This window comes from Chiroxiphia lanceolata, chromosome 2 (assembly GCF_009829145.1).
Source record: "Chiroxiphia lanceolata isolate bChiLan1 chromosome 2, bChiLan1.pri, whole genome shotgun sequence".
NCBI classification, from domain to species: domain Eukaryota; kingdom Metazoa; phylum Chordata; class Aves; order Passeriformes; family Pipridae; genus Chiroxiphia; species Chiroxiphia lanceolata.
In genome coordinates this window covers 115,166,542-115,183,094 of record NC_045638.1, presented here as the reverse complement: position 1 = coordinate 115,183,094, position 16,553 = coordinate 115,166,542, and the positions used below count along the sequence as shown (strand labels likewise).

General features: G+C 53.1%; 1 protein-coding gene, 1 long non-coding RNA gene and 2 other non-coding genes across 4 annotated transcripts; all 4 read right to left on the bottom strand.

Annotated features, from left to right (window-relative positions):
- Window positions 1–318: 318 nt before the first annotated feature.
- On the bottom strand, window positions 319–15,296 carry LOC116782462. The gene is made up of 3 exons (XR_004355241.1): window positions 15,285–15,296; window positions 14,537–14,542; window positions 319–1,144 (listed from the first exon to the last, which is right to left on the bottom strand). It is a non-coding gene; the product is annotated as an uncharacterized LOC116782462 (long non-coding RNA).
- On the bottom strand, window positions 1,294–6,693 carry RPS3 (ribosomal protein S3). Its single transcript, XM_032679198.1, has 7 exons — window positions 6,562–6,693; window positions 5,585–5,715; window positions 5,291–5,384; window positions 3,936–4,030; window positions 3,134–3,321; window positions 1,974–2,169; window positions 1,294–1,365 (listed from the first exon to the last, which is right to left on the bottom strand). The coding sequence occupies exons 1-6, from the start codon at window positions 6,589–6,591 to the stop codon at window positions 1,976–1,978; spliced, it is 732 nt and encodes a 243-aa protein (XP_032535089.1). The 5' UTR covers window positions 6,592–6,693; the 3' UTR covers window positions 1,294–1,365; window positions 1,974–1,975.
- On the bottom strand, window positions 2,468–2,615 carry LOC116783530. The gene has a single exon (XR_004355728.1). It is a non-coding gene; the product is annotated as a small nucleolar RNA SNORD15 (small nucleolar RNA).
- Window positions 3,612–3,758, bottom strand: LOC116783531. The gene has a single exon (XR_004355729.1). It is a non-coding gene; the product is annotated as a small nucleolar RNA SNORD15 (small nucleolar RNA).
- Window positions 15,297–16,553: the final 1,257 nt, after the last annotated feature.

Sequence of the window (16,553 nt, the reverse complement as noted above, 5' to 3'; positions counted from 1 at the left end):
TGGACAAAAATTATCCTCAATGCACAGCAACAGGTGAATTCCCATGACAGGACAATCCTGAAGAAAGAACACTTCTAGCAGGTCAGCTTTGTACTGCACTGGGAATTTTTTTTGCTCCTGAAACCATAAGTATCCAACATCCACCCTGAAAAGCAATATTAAAAAGAAATTAAAAGCTTCCCTGAGCTCATTTGACCCCCAGCTCACCTTCCAAGCAGCTTTAAGTCCTCAGGGGTTTCTCTCCTAGGGCAAACATCACCTTGTCCATTATGGGATAATTTCCAGCAGATTGGGGTGTTTAAGAATTTAGAGACAACATGCAAAGCTGTGTCACTCTTTATTGCTTCAGCGCTCTTCCAGCTTTCACACATTTCCTGCTCCTCCAAAGTGACAAAGCTCATCTGTCACCTTTAATATTTCCAGATTTTTTTCCAAATTCAAGTTTTAAAAAAAAATAATCAATAATTAATGTTGGTATTATTTACTACTAAATATTTCAAGCTTTCTACTGAGAGGTGTGCAAAAAAAAACCTGAGATGAGACTCACTCACACCCTGAGAAGGCACATCTTGTTTCTGCCACACAGCCCAGTTCCTGACACCAGCAGAATTCCAGTTCCTAAGTTCCTGTAGAGAAACCTCCTGAAAATGGAAATCTGGCTGTGAAAGCAACAAAGTTTGTGGTACAAGTTTTGTTAATGCAACAACCAGGCTCTGAATTCCTCAAAATCTAAACAGCACCTTGATCCTGCACGTACATCACCTCTTGTGATGGGTCCCTTCCCATTCCTGCCCCAGACTTCCACCAGATATTCCCATCTCAAATTACCTGACCCTAAAAGGAGCTGCATCTGTTCCTGTAAGGAATAGAGATGATCCTATAACTGGGAAGTCACATCCCAAACATCTTTCCTGTGACAGGGGCCATGGACACACAGAGGTGATAAAAGCATTAAGCAGAATAATAGTTCAACTTAGCCAGAAAGGTACAAACTACAGCAATTCCCTTGGATATTCCTAAAAAAGCTCCCCCTTCTGGAAACCTTGGATAAGGCACTGGGATGGAAGGGAAGAGCAGCCAGTATTCCAGTTCATGGAATGTTTATGACTTACGACCCTCTAAACACCAATTGCTGCTCCAGCATCTCATCCCCACTTTGGATCAGGAGCTGGTGAAGTTCATCCCATAAGGAACAAGCTGGAAGAAATGCAACACAATTCCTTCCACACCAAAAGCGGGAGCAAGTTTTTCCTGGAGCATATCTTGCACAAAAAGAAAAAGCACCTTCACAAACACTGTCTTTTGTGATTTTATTAAGAGATGTTTTCAGGACAGCCAAGCTTCTGGTTCCACATGGGACAAACCCTACAACAAAGAACAAAACAGAGTGAGCTGGTGCCAAACTTTTCCATAACTACTGTCCTACCTCAAACATGGAACAAACAAACAGGCTCCAAGTTTCCAAATTAAATGGAATTTCTCCCTTCCTGCACTTTGGCCAGTGATCCCACTTTTCCCACTGAGGGAGATCTTGCCAGTCGTATTCCTTAAACAGGATTTCAAACTGGGATTATTTCCTTACAAAACCAGCCTACGGATGCTTGATGGCTCCCAAGACAATCCCAAACTGGATCCCAGGGAAAGGGGGCTATTTGAGGGGTATAACACATCCAAGACACCAAACCCTTCTCAACCATGTATGTCCCAAGTCACTCCAGCTGAGACCCAAGATTCCCAAATCCATGCTGGACAATACGGAACAGGACACTTGGACAGGGATATTCCCTTCGAGATTCATCATCTCCCCTGAAGCTGCTCTGCCAGATGCCTTAAACCACATCCTCTTCAGCCAGGGCACTGCTCAAACCCAACCCAGCCTGTCTTCCCAGAATCCCAGCTGCCTGACAGCAGTTTCTGGTGGCAGGGCACCTTTCCCACATGGATTCTCCCTCCCCCAGCCTGCAGGCACTTACCCTCAGGCAGTGGGCACAGGCTGAGGCATGGCTGGCTGCTCTGGTTTGCCCCCTTTCTGCTCTGAGATGGGGGTGGTGGGCAGGATCTCCTCTTTGGGTTCCACGATGCTGACGTGGTCTGGCAGAGGCTTTTTGGGGCCAATCTTTCCACTTGGGTCCCAAGGCAACATAATCTTTACTTTGATTCCCAGTACTCCTGCAGAGAGGGACAGGACAACACATTGACACAGAGGAGCACCAAGGTCACAAAGTATCTCCTGCCAACACTAACACAGACATGCTATAGCTTAAAAATCTTATTACTGGGAATTTACATCAGCAGTACTATGAGGAATTTAAACACAGGCAAGATCCAAAGTTATCCAACCCCTTGCCTTTCAACTTGGAACTGCAGTTGTACCCCCAGCTCATCCTCACCCTGGTTCTAAACTCTGCGCTCTTCCCGGGATAACTCAGCTCGTTTTCCCAGGCAATTCCACTGGGTTTTTTCCATCCCTTCTCAGACAAATGCCTCTAAATCATCCAATGAGCAGGACACCCTGGCCAAGGCAGCCTCAGCACAGCCCCACAGAACGTGGCACTGACAGGGCTGCAGTGACACAAGGTCATCCCTTCTGACTCGTCATCGTATCATCACCGAAGGGAAGGTGGGGAACAGCCCTGGCTGAGCTCTATCCCTACACCAGGAATTCTGCAATTAAATACCCCAGAGCCAGTTAAGATGCACAAGTCATTTGTGTTTTACCAGGGGGAAGAGCAAGAGGAGGCAGGTTTAGCTGGGAAGACTTGCCAGGCCACAGCTATGGGGGAGAACTGGCTGCCATTTGCCCTTTTTGTAGCATCCACTTTCTCTCTGCCCATCCCGAAGAACCAGGAAAGCCAGGATGCAAACTGCCAACAGCTCTTAATCCCAGTCTTAAAAGTGTTTAATTCATAAGTTGATTTCTTACCTACCTCAGAGGCCCCAGGGCTCAAGTGAGAGTATCTGGAAAATCTACGGCCACATTCTCAGCTGGAAACATTCAAATCCCTCCACCAGAGAAGTGGATGACCACCTGGGATGACCACCTGAAATTCCACTGCCTGCTGAAGGCCCCTTCATTGCCCATTCCCAAAAGCAGTTTGGGAAGGAAGGCCATGGAGCTGGCAGTGGTACTCACCCTGCCGGAGGAGGACGTGACGCACGGCTGTGTCCACGTAGTAGTTCACGGGGTCTCCACTGTGGATCATCAGGCCATCCACAAACTTCATGGACTTGGCCCTCTGCCCTCGGAGCTTCCCAGACACCACCACCTCACAGCCCTTGGCCCCGCTCTCCATGATGAAGCGCAGGACTCCATAGCAGGCTCTGCAGGGACAGGGAACAGCCACGCCGTGAGCCCACTGCCCACATCCACAGGGATCTGGGACCACAATTCCAAGCACTGCCCATCCCACTTCAACTTCTGCTTGTAAAAAGCCTTCTGAAGGCACAGCTCTGCAGCCAAAGCTCTGTCAGTGCTGGGCAAAGCAGCAAAAATCTCCACACCATTTTAGTACTGTGAAGCCCAGCCTGAGTAAACTGTTGTGACTTGGAAGGCTGTGGGGACAGTGACACAGAAACGGCTCCATAGCTGAGGGTGGACAATCCACCCCGTCCCTTCTCAGACAAATGCCTCCAGATCATCCACTGGTGGCAGGAGGCTCCTGCTGAAGGCCCTCATGCAGTGTCACAGAACATGACCCCACAGAGGTACCTCAGGCAGAGCCACCTGCATCTGACTCGTCATCGGCTCATCACCGAAGGGAGCTGAGAGCAGGGCCACTGTCACCTGAGCCCCCACCTCGCTCTTCCACAAAGGGATAAATGCAAGCTTTAAGGCAGGCAGACAACCTGCAATCTCATCTACTCCAAGCCTGCAACTTTTATGCCAGAAAGAGGTAATTGCTACAAGAAGTAAGCGTGTAAGCTGCTGCACTCACCGTCGCACGGCCAGACCTCCCAGGAGCTTGTAGCGCAGGGACTCTGCCTGGGCGATGGCACACAGGCCTCTGGTGGCCACCTTCTCTGCATAGAGCTGTGGGGACAGAGAGCTCAGGGCAGGCTGCGTTTGAGGCACCACATCACAGAACCACAGCATGGCTTGGCTTGGGAGGCACCTTAAAGACCCTTTCACTCCACCCCCTGCCACGGGCAGGGACACCTTCCACTAGCCCAGGTTGCTCCAAGCCCTGTCCAACCTGGCCTGGGACACTTCTACATTAACACAGGAGCTTCATTCTACTCCCTGCCCCATCCTCCACCCCAGGGCAGTCAGTCCTGCCACATTTCCAGGCACAAGTCTCACCCTGGGACACTCCACTCCCAGAATCCCTTGCTGTCTGTCTCTTACTCCTGGCAGGGCTGAGACACTCCATGGGAAGCCAGAGGATTATTCCAACATCCATGGTGCAGTGTTAAAGAGCTGCTGCTCCAAACAGCCCCAAAACAGAAGGGATCACTGGATTTCCTTTGTTTAACACATCACCCAGGAAGTCTGCTAAGGATTAAAACCAAAGCCCTTTGATTCTGGAAAGCTGGGAAAGAGAGATGTATCAAATCCAAGATCTCAAAGAGATCTGGTCTGACAGTCCAGAACCAGCAGACATTCCAACTCATTATTCCCAACGTGATCTGTGAGGAATAACAAATTCTCTGTTTAAGCATTTGCCGGAGACAATCAGCAACCTCCCCTGTATAATGTGATCCAGCAACACTGGTCAAGCAGGAATACATGTGAGCACCACCCCAGAACACACGTTCCCCCCCCTCCCTCCCTCTCTAATTTGTTTTAGAGCAGCAGATTTTATGGAATGAAATCACAGCATAGTTTGGGTTGCACAGGACCTTTAAAGGGCAACTAGTCCAACCCCTCTAAAATAAGCAGGGAATCATCTCAAACATTAAGAGAAATTACTTTCTATTTTTCAAAGATCCTTCTGCACAGTTCCTTTGTAAGGACAGAAGCATTATAATTTGATAAGGGCATCAGCAATGAAGAAATACACTAGGGGTTTAGCCTTCTCACCTCAATACTGGGACAACACTCTCTACAAAATATTTACAGGTGCATTTACAAAGTTTTATCTGCATCCTCCTTGCTGGGAAAGCAGAGAAAAGCAGCTGAAGTGACAGCATTAAAAACACCACAAGCAGCAAAGCATTTTGTACTTCAGTGCTGGAGTGTTTTGTGGGGCCAGGTCCACATGCCCCAAGTTTTCTGAGTTAAACATCATCCTGTCCTTACAAATCCAACTGCAGCACCCCCTTCCTGCTGCTCCAACCCAGACAGTTTTACCTCAACGCTTCCCTCGGGGAATCCAAACCTCTTCTGCACCACCGCCGTCAGCTCCCGGATCCGGCGCCCCTTCTCCCCCAGGACATTCTGAGTCCTGGGAAAAAACAACGGCACAACTGAGAGAAGTGTCCCCAGGTGAGTCTGGAACCAGCTTTAAGAGTTCCAGACCATCTCAGTTCAGTGAGCGAGCTACACTGCTGGGTCACTAAACATCACTTCAGGATCTTTTTCCTGTAGCAACATTTCCCACTTCAAGTTTCAGCCCCTGTGAGGCGGCAGCAGCAGCTCAGTTACCTGGTGGCAAGGATGATAATCTCAGTCCTGGTGGGAGTGACCCGGACTTCCACGCCAGAGTATCCATCCTCAGCCAGTTCCCGAGTCAGGAACTCGTTGAGCTCGGCTTTGAAGATCCCGTCAGCGACAAACTGAGACACAAACAGACAAAGTCAAGCTCTTTGCACCCCCAGGACCATCCTGCTGCCTGGCAGTCTCTCTCCCCACGGAGAGAACTTATTCCTGAAGTTCCCAGGGATAATGCACTCCTAGTAGGTGGCTGGTCGGAGGTGTCCCTGCCCATGGCAGGGGTGGAATGGGATGATCTTTAAGGTCCCTCCCAAACCAAACCATCCTGGGATTCCTGGAGAACAGCACAGGATCCTCTGACAGGCAGGGTGGGTATAACCCCGGGGTGAACTATCAGTGATCTGTTATATTCCATTCGCTGCTGATTCTCGTGGCCGTTTACATGGGGCTTAGAGCCCATTTAGCCCTGGCTTAGGGCACCCACCGGAGCCTGGCAGGGTGGGAGCATCAACCCCCTCCACAGCCACCGTCCACGTTGGGACCGCAGCTCACTGCTGCCCCGTGGCAGTGCTTTAATTCGTCCACAGATTAAGGAATTAGCGGGACTACATCCCTTTCCCAGCCCCAAAGGGACCCTTCTGACAGCCCAAAGCTCGCTCCTTCCCTCCCCAGGACAGGCCCCCCCGACCCACAGAACCACCAACCCCAAACTCTCCCCACTGAAAAGGGGAAAACAAGCAGGTCCGTGGTGTCCCGGCCCCATCCCGGGCCGTGTGGAAGCGCCCCCTCACACCCCGCCGCCATGTTCCCGCCGGGGCCGCCGCGGCGCATCCGCCGCCATCCCCGCGCATCCGCCGCCATCCTGCCGAACCCGCCGCCGTGTCCCCGCCCCGCCGGCCCCGTGGGCCTCCCCCGGCGCTGCGGCAGTGCCCGCGAAGGGTCGGGGCAGGCGCGGCGGCCGCACTCACCTTGCGCTTCTTTGAGATCTGCACCGCCATCTTGAGCCGGGCCCGGCCGAAAGGGGGGACGGATCCCGCCCCCTCGAGCTATATCCGCCCTCCGCCGCGCACCATTGGCCGGCTGCGGTCACGTGGGGAAGAGCGGGGGGCGATGGGAATTGTAGTCTTTGCTGCGCCGCCATGTTGGGGAGGTGCACCCGCCCTGCCAGGGTCGGCTGGGCGCGCTAAACCGGGATTAAACGGGGTCTAAACCCGGTGTGAACGGACACGAGAGTCAGCAGTGAATATAATATAATATCATTAATATAATATAATATAATATAATATAATATATAATATATGATCATACATCACATAACATCATATAACATCATATATTATCACCCCGGGTTTATACCCACTCTGCCCGATTGTTGCTGTCAGAGGATGCTGTGCTGTTACCCAGGAATCACAGGATGCTTTGGGTTGGGAGGGACATTAAAGCTCATCCAGTCCCACCCCTACCATGGGCAGGGACACCTTCCACTAGCCCAGGTTGCTCCAACCTAGCCTTGGACACTTCCAGGGATGGGGCAGCCACAGCTTCTCTGGGCAACCTGGGCCAGGGCCTCACCACCCTCCCAGCCAAGAATTCCTTCTCAATATCCCATGTAACCCCATCTTCTTTTAGTTTAGAGCCTTTCCCCCTTGTCCTGTCCCAACAGATTTTTTTTTAATTGGTTTGGAGGGATTACATAAGTAATAATAATGACTGGAGTTGATACATGGTAGGAAGTAGGGATTTAAACTGCATTTTATCACGGATGTTACAGTTCACAGTTGGACTTGATCTTAACAGTCTTTTCCAACATGAATGATTCCATGAAAATGCCCACAACACCAGTGGTTAAATGTGTTTGGGAAGAGGCAGCAAAGGAAGCCCTGCCCTTGCAAAGCTACAAGGAGGGAGCCAGAAATATAAGGGGTTAAGCCAGAGAATAAGGGCCAAAATATGTTGAAATGAGCTGCTTGGCTTTCTGGAAGGCTCCTCTTGGAAAGATGTGTACCCAGGCAAACAGAATCCCAGAATCACAGAGGCTGGAAAAGTCCTCCCAGCCCATGGATCCACCCTGTGCCCGATCCCCACCTTGTCCCCCAGCCCAGAGCACTGAGTGCCACGGCCAGGCCTTCCTTGGGCACCTCCAGGGGTGAGGACTCCAAACCTCCCTGGGCAGCCTCTTCCAGTGTTTAGCAACACTTTCCATGAAGAAATTCCTCCTCATGTCCAACCTGAGCCTCCCCTGGCACAGCTGGAGGCTATAAACACGGAGGGAATACCAGTATGACCAGTACAACACACACGTCCCGCCAGCACTGCCCGTGGGGAGCAGTGGGGGCATCAGCCAGAGGATCCTGCTCTTCTCTTTTCCAGGAAAAAGCTTAGTTTGCCACTAGATGTCAGTGGAGACAGCTTCCAGAGCGGGAAAAGCTTCGTGTTTCTCCTCTCTCTCTCTCTCTCATCTCTTCCCCAGGGATTCATTTGTCCAGGACTTCAGGGATGGCAGAGCAGCCCACGGCCCACTTTGCAAAGACAGGGAGGACCTGTGTCCCCTCACCAAACACCTTTCTCTCACTTCCAATGTGTCCAAACAGCCTGCCCGTCCCTTAACCAGCTCCCTCTGCTCTTCCTGTCCTGCCTAAGCATGGCTGTCCCACACAGAACATCTCCCACCCTCTCCAGGGAGAAGGGACACCACAGGACCCCTGTCCCTTGTCCCTGCTCCGGCTGTGCCTGCTGTCCTCTGCTCGCACTCTCTTCCCTCTCTCCTGGGCTGCCGGAACACACTGACGCACTCCTTCCATCTCCCTGCTCCCCCAGGCACTATCCATGGAGTCCATGTCTCAACAGACACTTTCTCTTGGCCAAAATTAGGAATTACAGCTCCATCCATCTCTTACCAGCCTTCAGGGACTAAAGCTGTGGCCAAGCTGGAGCCAGGTGGACCATGGGTGGATTTGAGGGGCAGTGATAACCCAGGACTCAGCCTGGGCATTCCATGAGCTTCTGGAACTCTCCTCCACCCACACCCCTGGACACAGTGACACAAAGCCAGCTCATGTCCAGGTGGCAGAGGAGGAGCTGGTCCCTTTCTAGTGCTGTAGGAACCACCATCAACACTTGATCCAGGCCTGTGTCTGCCACGGATTGGCCTGGGTGTGACACCCTGATCTCTGTCCCCTCCCTGCTCCCAGATCCGACCCCTCAGAGGGACACACGGAGCTTCACCCTCTGGAAGGGCTGTTGGGCTGCAGGAGTTGTGGCAGAGCTGCAGATGCCCAGGATTTACAGCAGGAAAAGGGCTTATGGGAAGATCCTAAAGCAAACAGGCCAGAGATGTCCCTCAACCATCCCTAATCCCTGGGGATGGAGCAGAGCACCAACAAACAACACTTCTCCACTGGACACAGTGTGTGAGTGCACATGTGGCCTTTTCCCAGCATATTCCCAAGATGAGCAGGAGAAATCTGAGGAAAGCTTTCCTTTTCCCCCTTCCAGCATGCTGCACTATCCTATTTTCCCTGGCAGCAAAGAGGCTTAGAGGAGCTTCCCTCTCTCCATCCTCACCCCTGCCCCTTCCTCCCCCCTCTCTGGCCCATCCTGCTGTTTCTGGAGCCCGGCTGTCAACCAGCTCCCAGAAAGGATCCAACACAAACACAGACATATTTTGGAGGGGGTTATTTAAAGTCCTGCTCATTTTCCTGCTCCAGCCTGTGAGCACCAAGGAGAGGGCAGCAAATTGTGGCAGGGAAAGGGGATGGGGCCAGGCGGGAACATGGCACTTAAAAGCCCACAAAGGTGTCCAGTGATCCACCTGGGGATCCCACTGTCCCAGCACTGTGCCACGTTGAGGGGACATCTGACTCCTCACCCCAGGGGAACACCAAAACAACGGATTTGGGAGAAATGTCCAGCAGCTGGGGATGTCTCTGTGCAGGGATTTTAGCCCAAGATCCTATTAACCAGGCTCTCAAATAATTTTTAGAGCCCCTCCCAATGTGCACAAACCGCACTCTGCTGCTCTCCAAGTGGGGACCACACCACTTTCAGAGCAAACAGCATCATCTCTTTTATTTTTTAGGCTGAGTTTACCCAGGAGGAGCTCAACCAATGTATTTCTGGATCACAGGAAGACAGGGAAAGGCACAACATGAGGGACAAGCCTGGCCCTGTCGTGTGTCGCCTTGCCCGTGCCCTAGTAAGGACAAACTATGTGTTGTGTCAGCATTTGAGGGTCAGCATGGAGGAGCAGGGCCAGGCTCAGGCCCCTGGGACAAAGCAGGGCCTTTGTGGTCTTCAGCACCAGGGGAATGTCCCCTCTCCCCCCAGACAAGGCCCAGTAAAGCCAGAGGGATCCAAGCCCTGACCTTCCTAGCTGGGAACGTTTCAGTCCCTTCCACAAATAGCAAGGTGGGATTCCTCCTTCCTACATCCATCCCCTGCCCCAGGCAGCCAGGGAGGCTCCCAGGGATACGCAGGGATGCTCCCAGGTACTGTTTGCAGCCAAACGGGGATAAATTCTGGGCTGGTTGGAGGTGTCCCTGCTCATGGCAGGGGGGTGGATTAGACGGCCCTCAAAGGTCCGTTCCAACCCAAACCATTCCGTGACTCTGTGATTCCACCCCTGCCAGAATCGAGGCTGGCAGCATCCCAGGAAAGCTGTGATGTGCCTGCAGCCCTCTCCTCAGAGAGCTCAAATCTTCTCCAGCTGCTCCCAGTGGCTTCCCAGCCCCAGCGAGGCCTGGATGTGCAGCAGGCCTGGGATCATCCCCGGCAGGCATGAGTGACTCTCAGGTGTCCAGGACAGGGCAGGAGAAGGGCTGAGTCACCCTCAGGAACTGCAGCCCCGCTGTCCCACATCTCCCAGGGTTGTGTGGAGCCAGCTTGGGAGGGCAGAGGCCGCCTGGCCACAGGGACAGGAGCTCTCTTTGTCCCTTTGCCCAGAGGGATGGAAGAAACCTCTGGGGTCCCCAGAGCATTGCCCCTGATGGGCCTCATGGCTCCCTGATTCTCTGGGAGAACCCTGATTCCAGTCAGGAATGTGTCAGTGATCCCAGCTCTGCTGCATAACCTCACTCCACTGCCCAGGACTTGGGATTTGTCTCCATAGGCTGCTGTAAGGATGCAGCCACCAGCTCCAGCTCCAGTCACGACCCTCTGCCTGGAGGACATGGAATGGGCACCCCTGACATCCCACCTGCCCCCAGCTGGCATTAAAACCTCCACTGCATCCCCCACTCTGGCATCTTAGATCTCCCCTTGGAGTTCACAGCCACAGCCAGGCGCAAAAGTAGGGATGCACAGGAGGGATGTTCCCCTGGCCATGGCCCTTGGCAGCAGCAGGGAACCCCCTGTGCCCCCAAAGAGGGCCCCTTGCAGGTGCCAGGGGGTTAGTGACAGGTTTCCTCGCTGTGGGGGATGCCAGCTTGGAGCAGGTCTGGGAATTGGGAGCTGTCCTGCCTCCCCCCAGCTCCATTCACAGCCCAGACAGCGACATGGTTTATGGCCCTGAAGGCCATTGCACAGGCTCAATTAAGCCTGAATCCCAGGGTTTTCTCCCCAGGAACCTGGCTCCTGTTCAGAGCAGGCAGGAGGGGCTGGCAGCCTTTCACACTGACGGGGCCAGGACAGCCAGCAGCTTTCCCAGCTGGGTTTTGAGATGCCCAGTGCTTTTTGTGGGCATGGGGAGCAACTGTCCTGCCCAGGGAAGTCTCCAACTGCCTTTGCTGCTGCTGCTTTCACAGGGAAAAATAAGGGAGGTTCTGCAGGCACCAAGGACTGGCTGGATCTGCACAGGAAAGATCAGGGAACGGCCTTGGGGGCATCAAAAATGCACCTGGACAAATGGGTACAGGGGGAAGCACAGGGTCTCCTCATTCCCACTGTGCCCAGCAGGGGAGCTTTTTTCCTGGGACCTGTGTGGAGCAGGAGATGGAGCTGGCGCCAAAGGAAAGGTTGGCTGCTCCAGGGGATCTGTCTGGATATAAATCTAAGGCCTGAGGCTGAGAGATGGTCTCTAACAGGGCTTGGGACCAGCTGATCCCCACAGGATGGGCTCCTACAATCCCCTGGGGTTGGGGCAGAGGCTCCTGGACCTGTGGGCTGAGGACCAGTGTGGGGCTCACCAGATCCCAACACCTGCAGGCCTGAGGAATGGCAAAGAGGAGCTGTGGGAGACCCAAGTGGTCTCTGGAAGGAGAGAACTGCCTCCAGCACCAATAAATCCAATGGTCACTACTGCAGGGATAACCAAACCACATAAAGGAGGAATAAAAATGCATCGTTCCCCTGAAGAAGAGTAATCTGAGCACAAACAATCCAAAATGCTTGTTTCCATCAGTTCTGCTCAGCCAGGATGAGATCCGGGGGACAGGACAGGGCACGAGACCCAACCTTGTGCCTGTAGGATGCTGATGTCTCCGCATGGCCTCTGAGGGCTCCCAAAACTGGGTCACCACCATGCTCAAAGGGACAGGCTGCCTGTCCCACATGCCCAAGAGCTGAACCCTCACCCAAAGCTCCTGCTGGCACACCAGGAAACAAGACCAAGGTCAAACCTCCAAGTTAAGTCCATGTTCCACAACCTTTCTGTGCAGGAGCTGGTGGCCTTAGAGAAGAAAACCACCCAAACCCCCTTCCCTACAAGCAGCAATTCTATCAGAGGCACTGCAGAGCTAATGAGCTTTCCCAGGGAGTAGCTGTGGAAAATGAAACCCGGGGCAGAGATGGACAAGAAGAGATAGTTTGCATTAAATGAACAGTAGGTAGTCCAAGCAGAGGAGTGATGGATTGCAAGCTCCAGTTGTAAAGCATTTGTAAAGTCTGACTCAGGCAGGATTTTTACTGCAAGAGCCCCAATATTACAGTTTATTGCCGCAGCTGGAGCAGCTGCTGTTGTACAAACCTGCTGAGTTACTCACCACTCTCTGGCAGCTCTGGAAAACTTCCTGAGAAATCGTGGAGGCCAAGCCCTGTCCAGTGAGTTCCTTCCCACATGGAGTAGCCCAAGGAAGTGCTGGGAGATGGAGTGGGAACGTGGCCTGGAGGAGCAGGAGTCAGGGCCACGTTTACAGGCCCTTTGTAAACATTTCACACTCAGGAGGATTTACTGTTTCTTGACTTGGCAAGAACATGGGGGACTGAGTCCTGCAAACCTTCCAGCAGCAGGGGAAGGTGCCTTTCCAGGCACAGAAGGCTTTCAGCTGCCCAAATCCCACCTCCTTCCCAGGAGCAGGATTGAAACTGGGGCAGCAACAGCTGTGTGCTAAGGAGGAATAGCTGTGCTCCAGTGCAAGGTGGAAAGGTGAGTGTGAATCTCCAGGAGGAGAATTCCCCCCTAGGAGAACACGGTTAAAGTTTGAAAATCAACATCCTTGGGCAAAGTAGAAACTCTGCACTGGATATTCTCTGCATTTAATCCAGGGATTGCAGCACTCACTGAAGCCCCAGCCAAACTCCATTGTAATCCCAGTTACCTCCATTCCATCTGATAAATTGTTGGCAGCGGTTCAGTGGCTGCTCAATGAACGGGTCCATCACTCCAACACTTCCCTTTGGGCATCTGCCCAGTAAACAAGATTTTGCTTCGCTGCCTGGATTCACTTAAAGGCCTTTAAGCACATTAGTAAATAATTTATACTTCCTTTAAAAACAGGAAATGAAATAAGGGCGCTGGCTGTGCCATTTAGCTGGGAATTGTCAGGCTCCTTACTATTTAGTGAACCGAGTGGCTGCTCACAGAGGTCATTCCAGCAGCTCACACCCTGTCCCTGTGGCTCTGGGAGAGGGATGGAAATTGAAACCTTAATGGGCATTTCCAGGCGAGCACTTTGCCCTGGTGGTGTCACCTGAAACTCAGCAGCTTAAGCAAGTGATTCTTAATCAGCTTTTAAGGAAAAAAACCAGAGGGCAGGAGGAGGCTGCTCTGGCCCCCACACCACATTTTGTGATGATTTATGGGTGCACTGGGATAAGGCTGGGGGCAAAAGCCACTCCCTGCTCTTCCACACGCTCCCTGGAATGGCAGTTCATGGTGGAACTGCTCCCATGGCACAGGAGGATGGGACAGGACAGGGGGAATGGCTTCCCACTGCCAGAGGGCAGGGATAAATGGGATATTAGGAAGGAATTTCTGGCTGTAAGGGTGGGGAGGCCCTGGTACAGGTTGCCCAGAGAAGCTGTGGCTGCCCCATCCCTGCAGAGGAGCTTTTCCTCCAGCCAGCAAACGTTCCCTAGGGATCCAGAGGCCCAGACATCGTAGTGGGATCTCTGGGTGTTGGACACATCTCTGGTGGGCACACAGGGCTCTGCCCTGCCTCAGAGTGTTCTGCAGACCTCCCTGGGCATGTGGCCATCCCTACAATGGAACAGTCACCTGTTTTCCTGTGGAAAGGGGACAGGGAGGGAAGGGCACAGGGAGGGAAGGGCACAGCCAGAGCTGCAGTGGCTCATGGAGGAGAGGACTCTGGAGCCTTGTCTCGTTCCCCACACCATATGCACCTGGGAACAACCAGCTCATCCCATGCTATTCCCAAACGGGAGTCATACTCCCGTTATTCCCAACCCCCAGCAGCCACATGGTGTCACACAGCCCCCTGTCTCTGCTGTTCTCCACCCAAAGCTGTGAAGGGATCAGGAAGAGGAAGGGAAGCAGCGCAGGGTTATAAACACCCCTTTCAGATTCCTTCCCCCAGCCGTGCTTCTGGCACTGGGAAACACCAGCTCCAACAGGAAAATCCAGGACAACCTCTGGCATCCCACGCTGGCTGGGATGTCATGAGCATGGTCACGAGCCCTGCCCAGAGCAGGGCCCAGCATGTGGCACCGGTGGGCACAGCCCTGGCAGGCGGCCCCGGGGTGTCTGTGCCAACCGCTCCCGCTGTTCCCTGAATCCCACTGCTCCCGCCGGCATCGGGAGCACAAACAGCAGGTTTGGAGTGCTTTAACCTGCCTCTTTGTCTCCCTCTTTTTAGGGCAGAGCAGCTGACACAGCTCTGCAGAGCTGCTTCTCTGAGGAGCGCAGGATCCAGAGAGTTCCTCCACCCTCCTTGGTGGCAGTGAGGGAACCTCAGATCACACCGTGCTGGTGCTGTAGGTGTTCCAGTCATCCCCTCCCTCACCTGCTGCAGCCTCCATGGGGAGCCCAGCTCGGCCAGCAGCTCCTCCAGCAGCTCCCAGGGCAGGGCTGTGCATCAGGACCATGCTGCTCTCACACCTGGAACATCCTTATTTTCACACTCCCGTGGCACAGTGACAAAGCTCCAGATAAAACCACAGCCAGGGTGTAACGAGGCCATCAAACAGCACACACTGAGGCTGGTGACACCAGACACCACACACTGAGGCTGGTAACACCAAACACCACACACTGAGGCTGGTGACACTAAGTTGGCCACACTCAAACAATTCAGCCACCAGTTTGGTCCCCGTAAATGTGGAACCCCCACGCTCAGTGCTGTCCCTGTCACTGGGGCAGCACATGGCCACCTGCCAGAGGATAAGACATCTGTCATGCTGCAGAGTGATGGAGATTGTTGGGTTTCTGTGGGATTTGGAGGATGGAGGATTTTCCCTCCTCAGGGGGATGAGAGGAGCAGTGCCCATCCCAGCCTGGCTGCGACAGGGCAGATGAAAGCAGGACCAATGGTGGAAGATTCCAGGTGGGGAGGGAGAACACACAAGGCTGGAAAGGGACAGAAAATCAGCAGCGTTTGCCATATTTCTGAGATGCTGCACTTCTCCTGGAGCTGTGGGTGACACCTCCAGAAGAGCTTAAGAGCACTGGAGGCAAGAACTGGTGAGGGACCTGCTGAGCTGCAACGCTGGGCTCAGCTCTCAACGCCCAAACCCTCGATCCCAGAGCTGAGCTCCCAAAATTTCAGCCGGGCCACCTGCCTGTTTGGGCAAGGGGAAGCAAACCCACTTTGCTGTTGGTCCCTGAGCAGCCTGGGATAACCAGATCCCTGCTTTCCCCTGCTCCCAGCACTTCTCCACCCCCAAGACACAGCAGGAGCACAGCAGGGATAAACCGGCTGCTGGTCCCAGCACAAGGTTATTTTCTAGCACATTAAGCAGAGTCTTCAGCTTGCAAGAGACCCATGAAGAGCGAGAAGACACCTGACTAGACTGCAAAAGCAGAGCTGCAAACTTAACACCTTTTTTTTTGTCCCTTATCTTTTAAAAATAGCTTTGGCAGGGGGAGCTCAGGGCAGCCTGAGCAGCGCGAATGGTGTCTGCAGTTTCAGCAGAAATATCCCATAGCCACCATCCACAAAGCTCTGCTTTTCACCTCAAATGAAACCTTCAAGCTGCAATTGCTTTGCAGAGGCTAATAAAGAAAAGTCTTTACCAAGCCTGTTTTTTCTGTGGCAATAACACCCCTCGCATCCCAGAATTATCTCCATCTACGTCTGGCCAGGACTTCAAATCAATAAATTGTCTCCTCACCCTCGGATTAGCTCGGTCAGGTGCTTTCCAAAGCAGCAGCAGCTCCCTGCTGTGCACTGAGCAGCTCTGCCAGCTGAATTAACACGAGATCCCTCGTTATCCCACAGGAATCCCACTCCAGCATCCCTGGTAATAATTTGCACTGACCTCAACAATACTTTGTGGCAGCCTGGGAATGGGGAGTGCTGAGGGTTTCCTTTCCAACAATATTTACTGCCTGGAATTATTCTCCTCACAGCCAGGGATGTGGGCACTCTGGATCTCAGGGAAAGGTTCTTCCCCCAGAGGGTGGTGGGGCACTGAACAGGCTCCCCAGGGCAGTGGGCACAGTACCAAGGCTACCAGAACTCCAGGAGCATTTGGACAATGCTCTTAGGGACAGGGTGGGATTTTGGGGTGTCCTGTGCAGGGCCAGGGGCTGGACTCGATGATCCTTGTGGGATATTCTCTGATTCTGTGAAATGTGGTGTTTCTGTTTGGCTCAGGAATCTTAACCCCTCCAAAATCCCTGTTTATT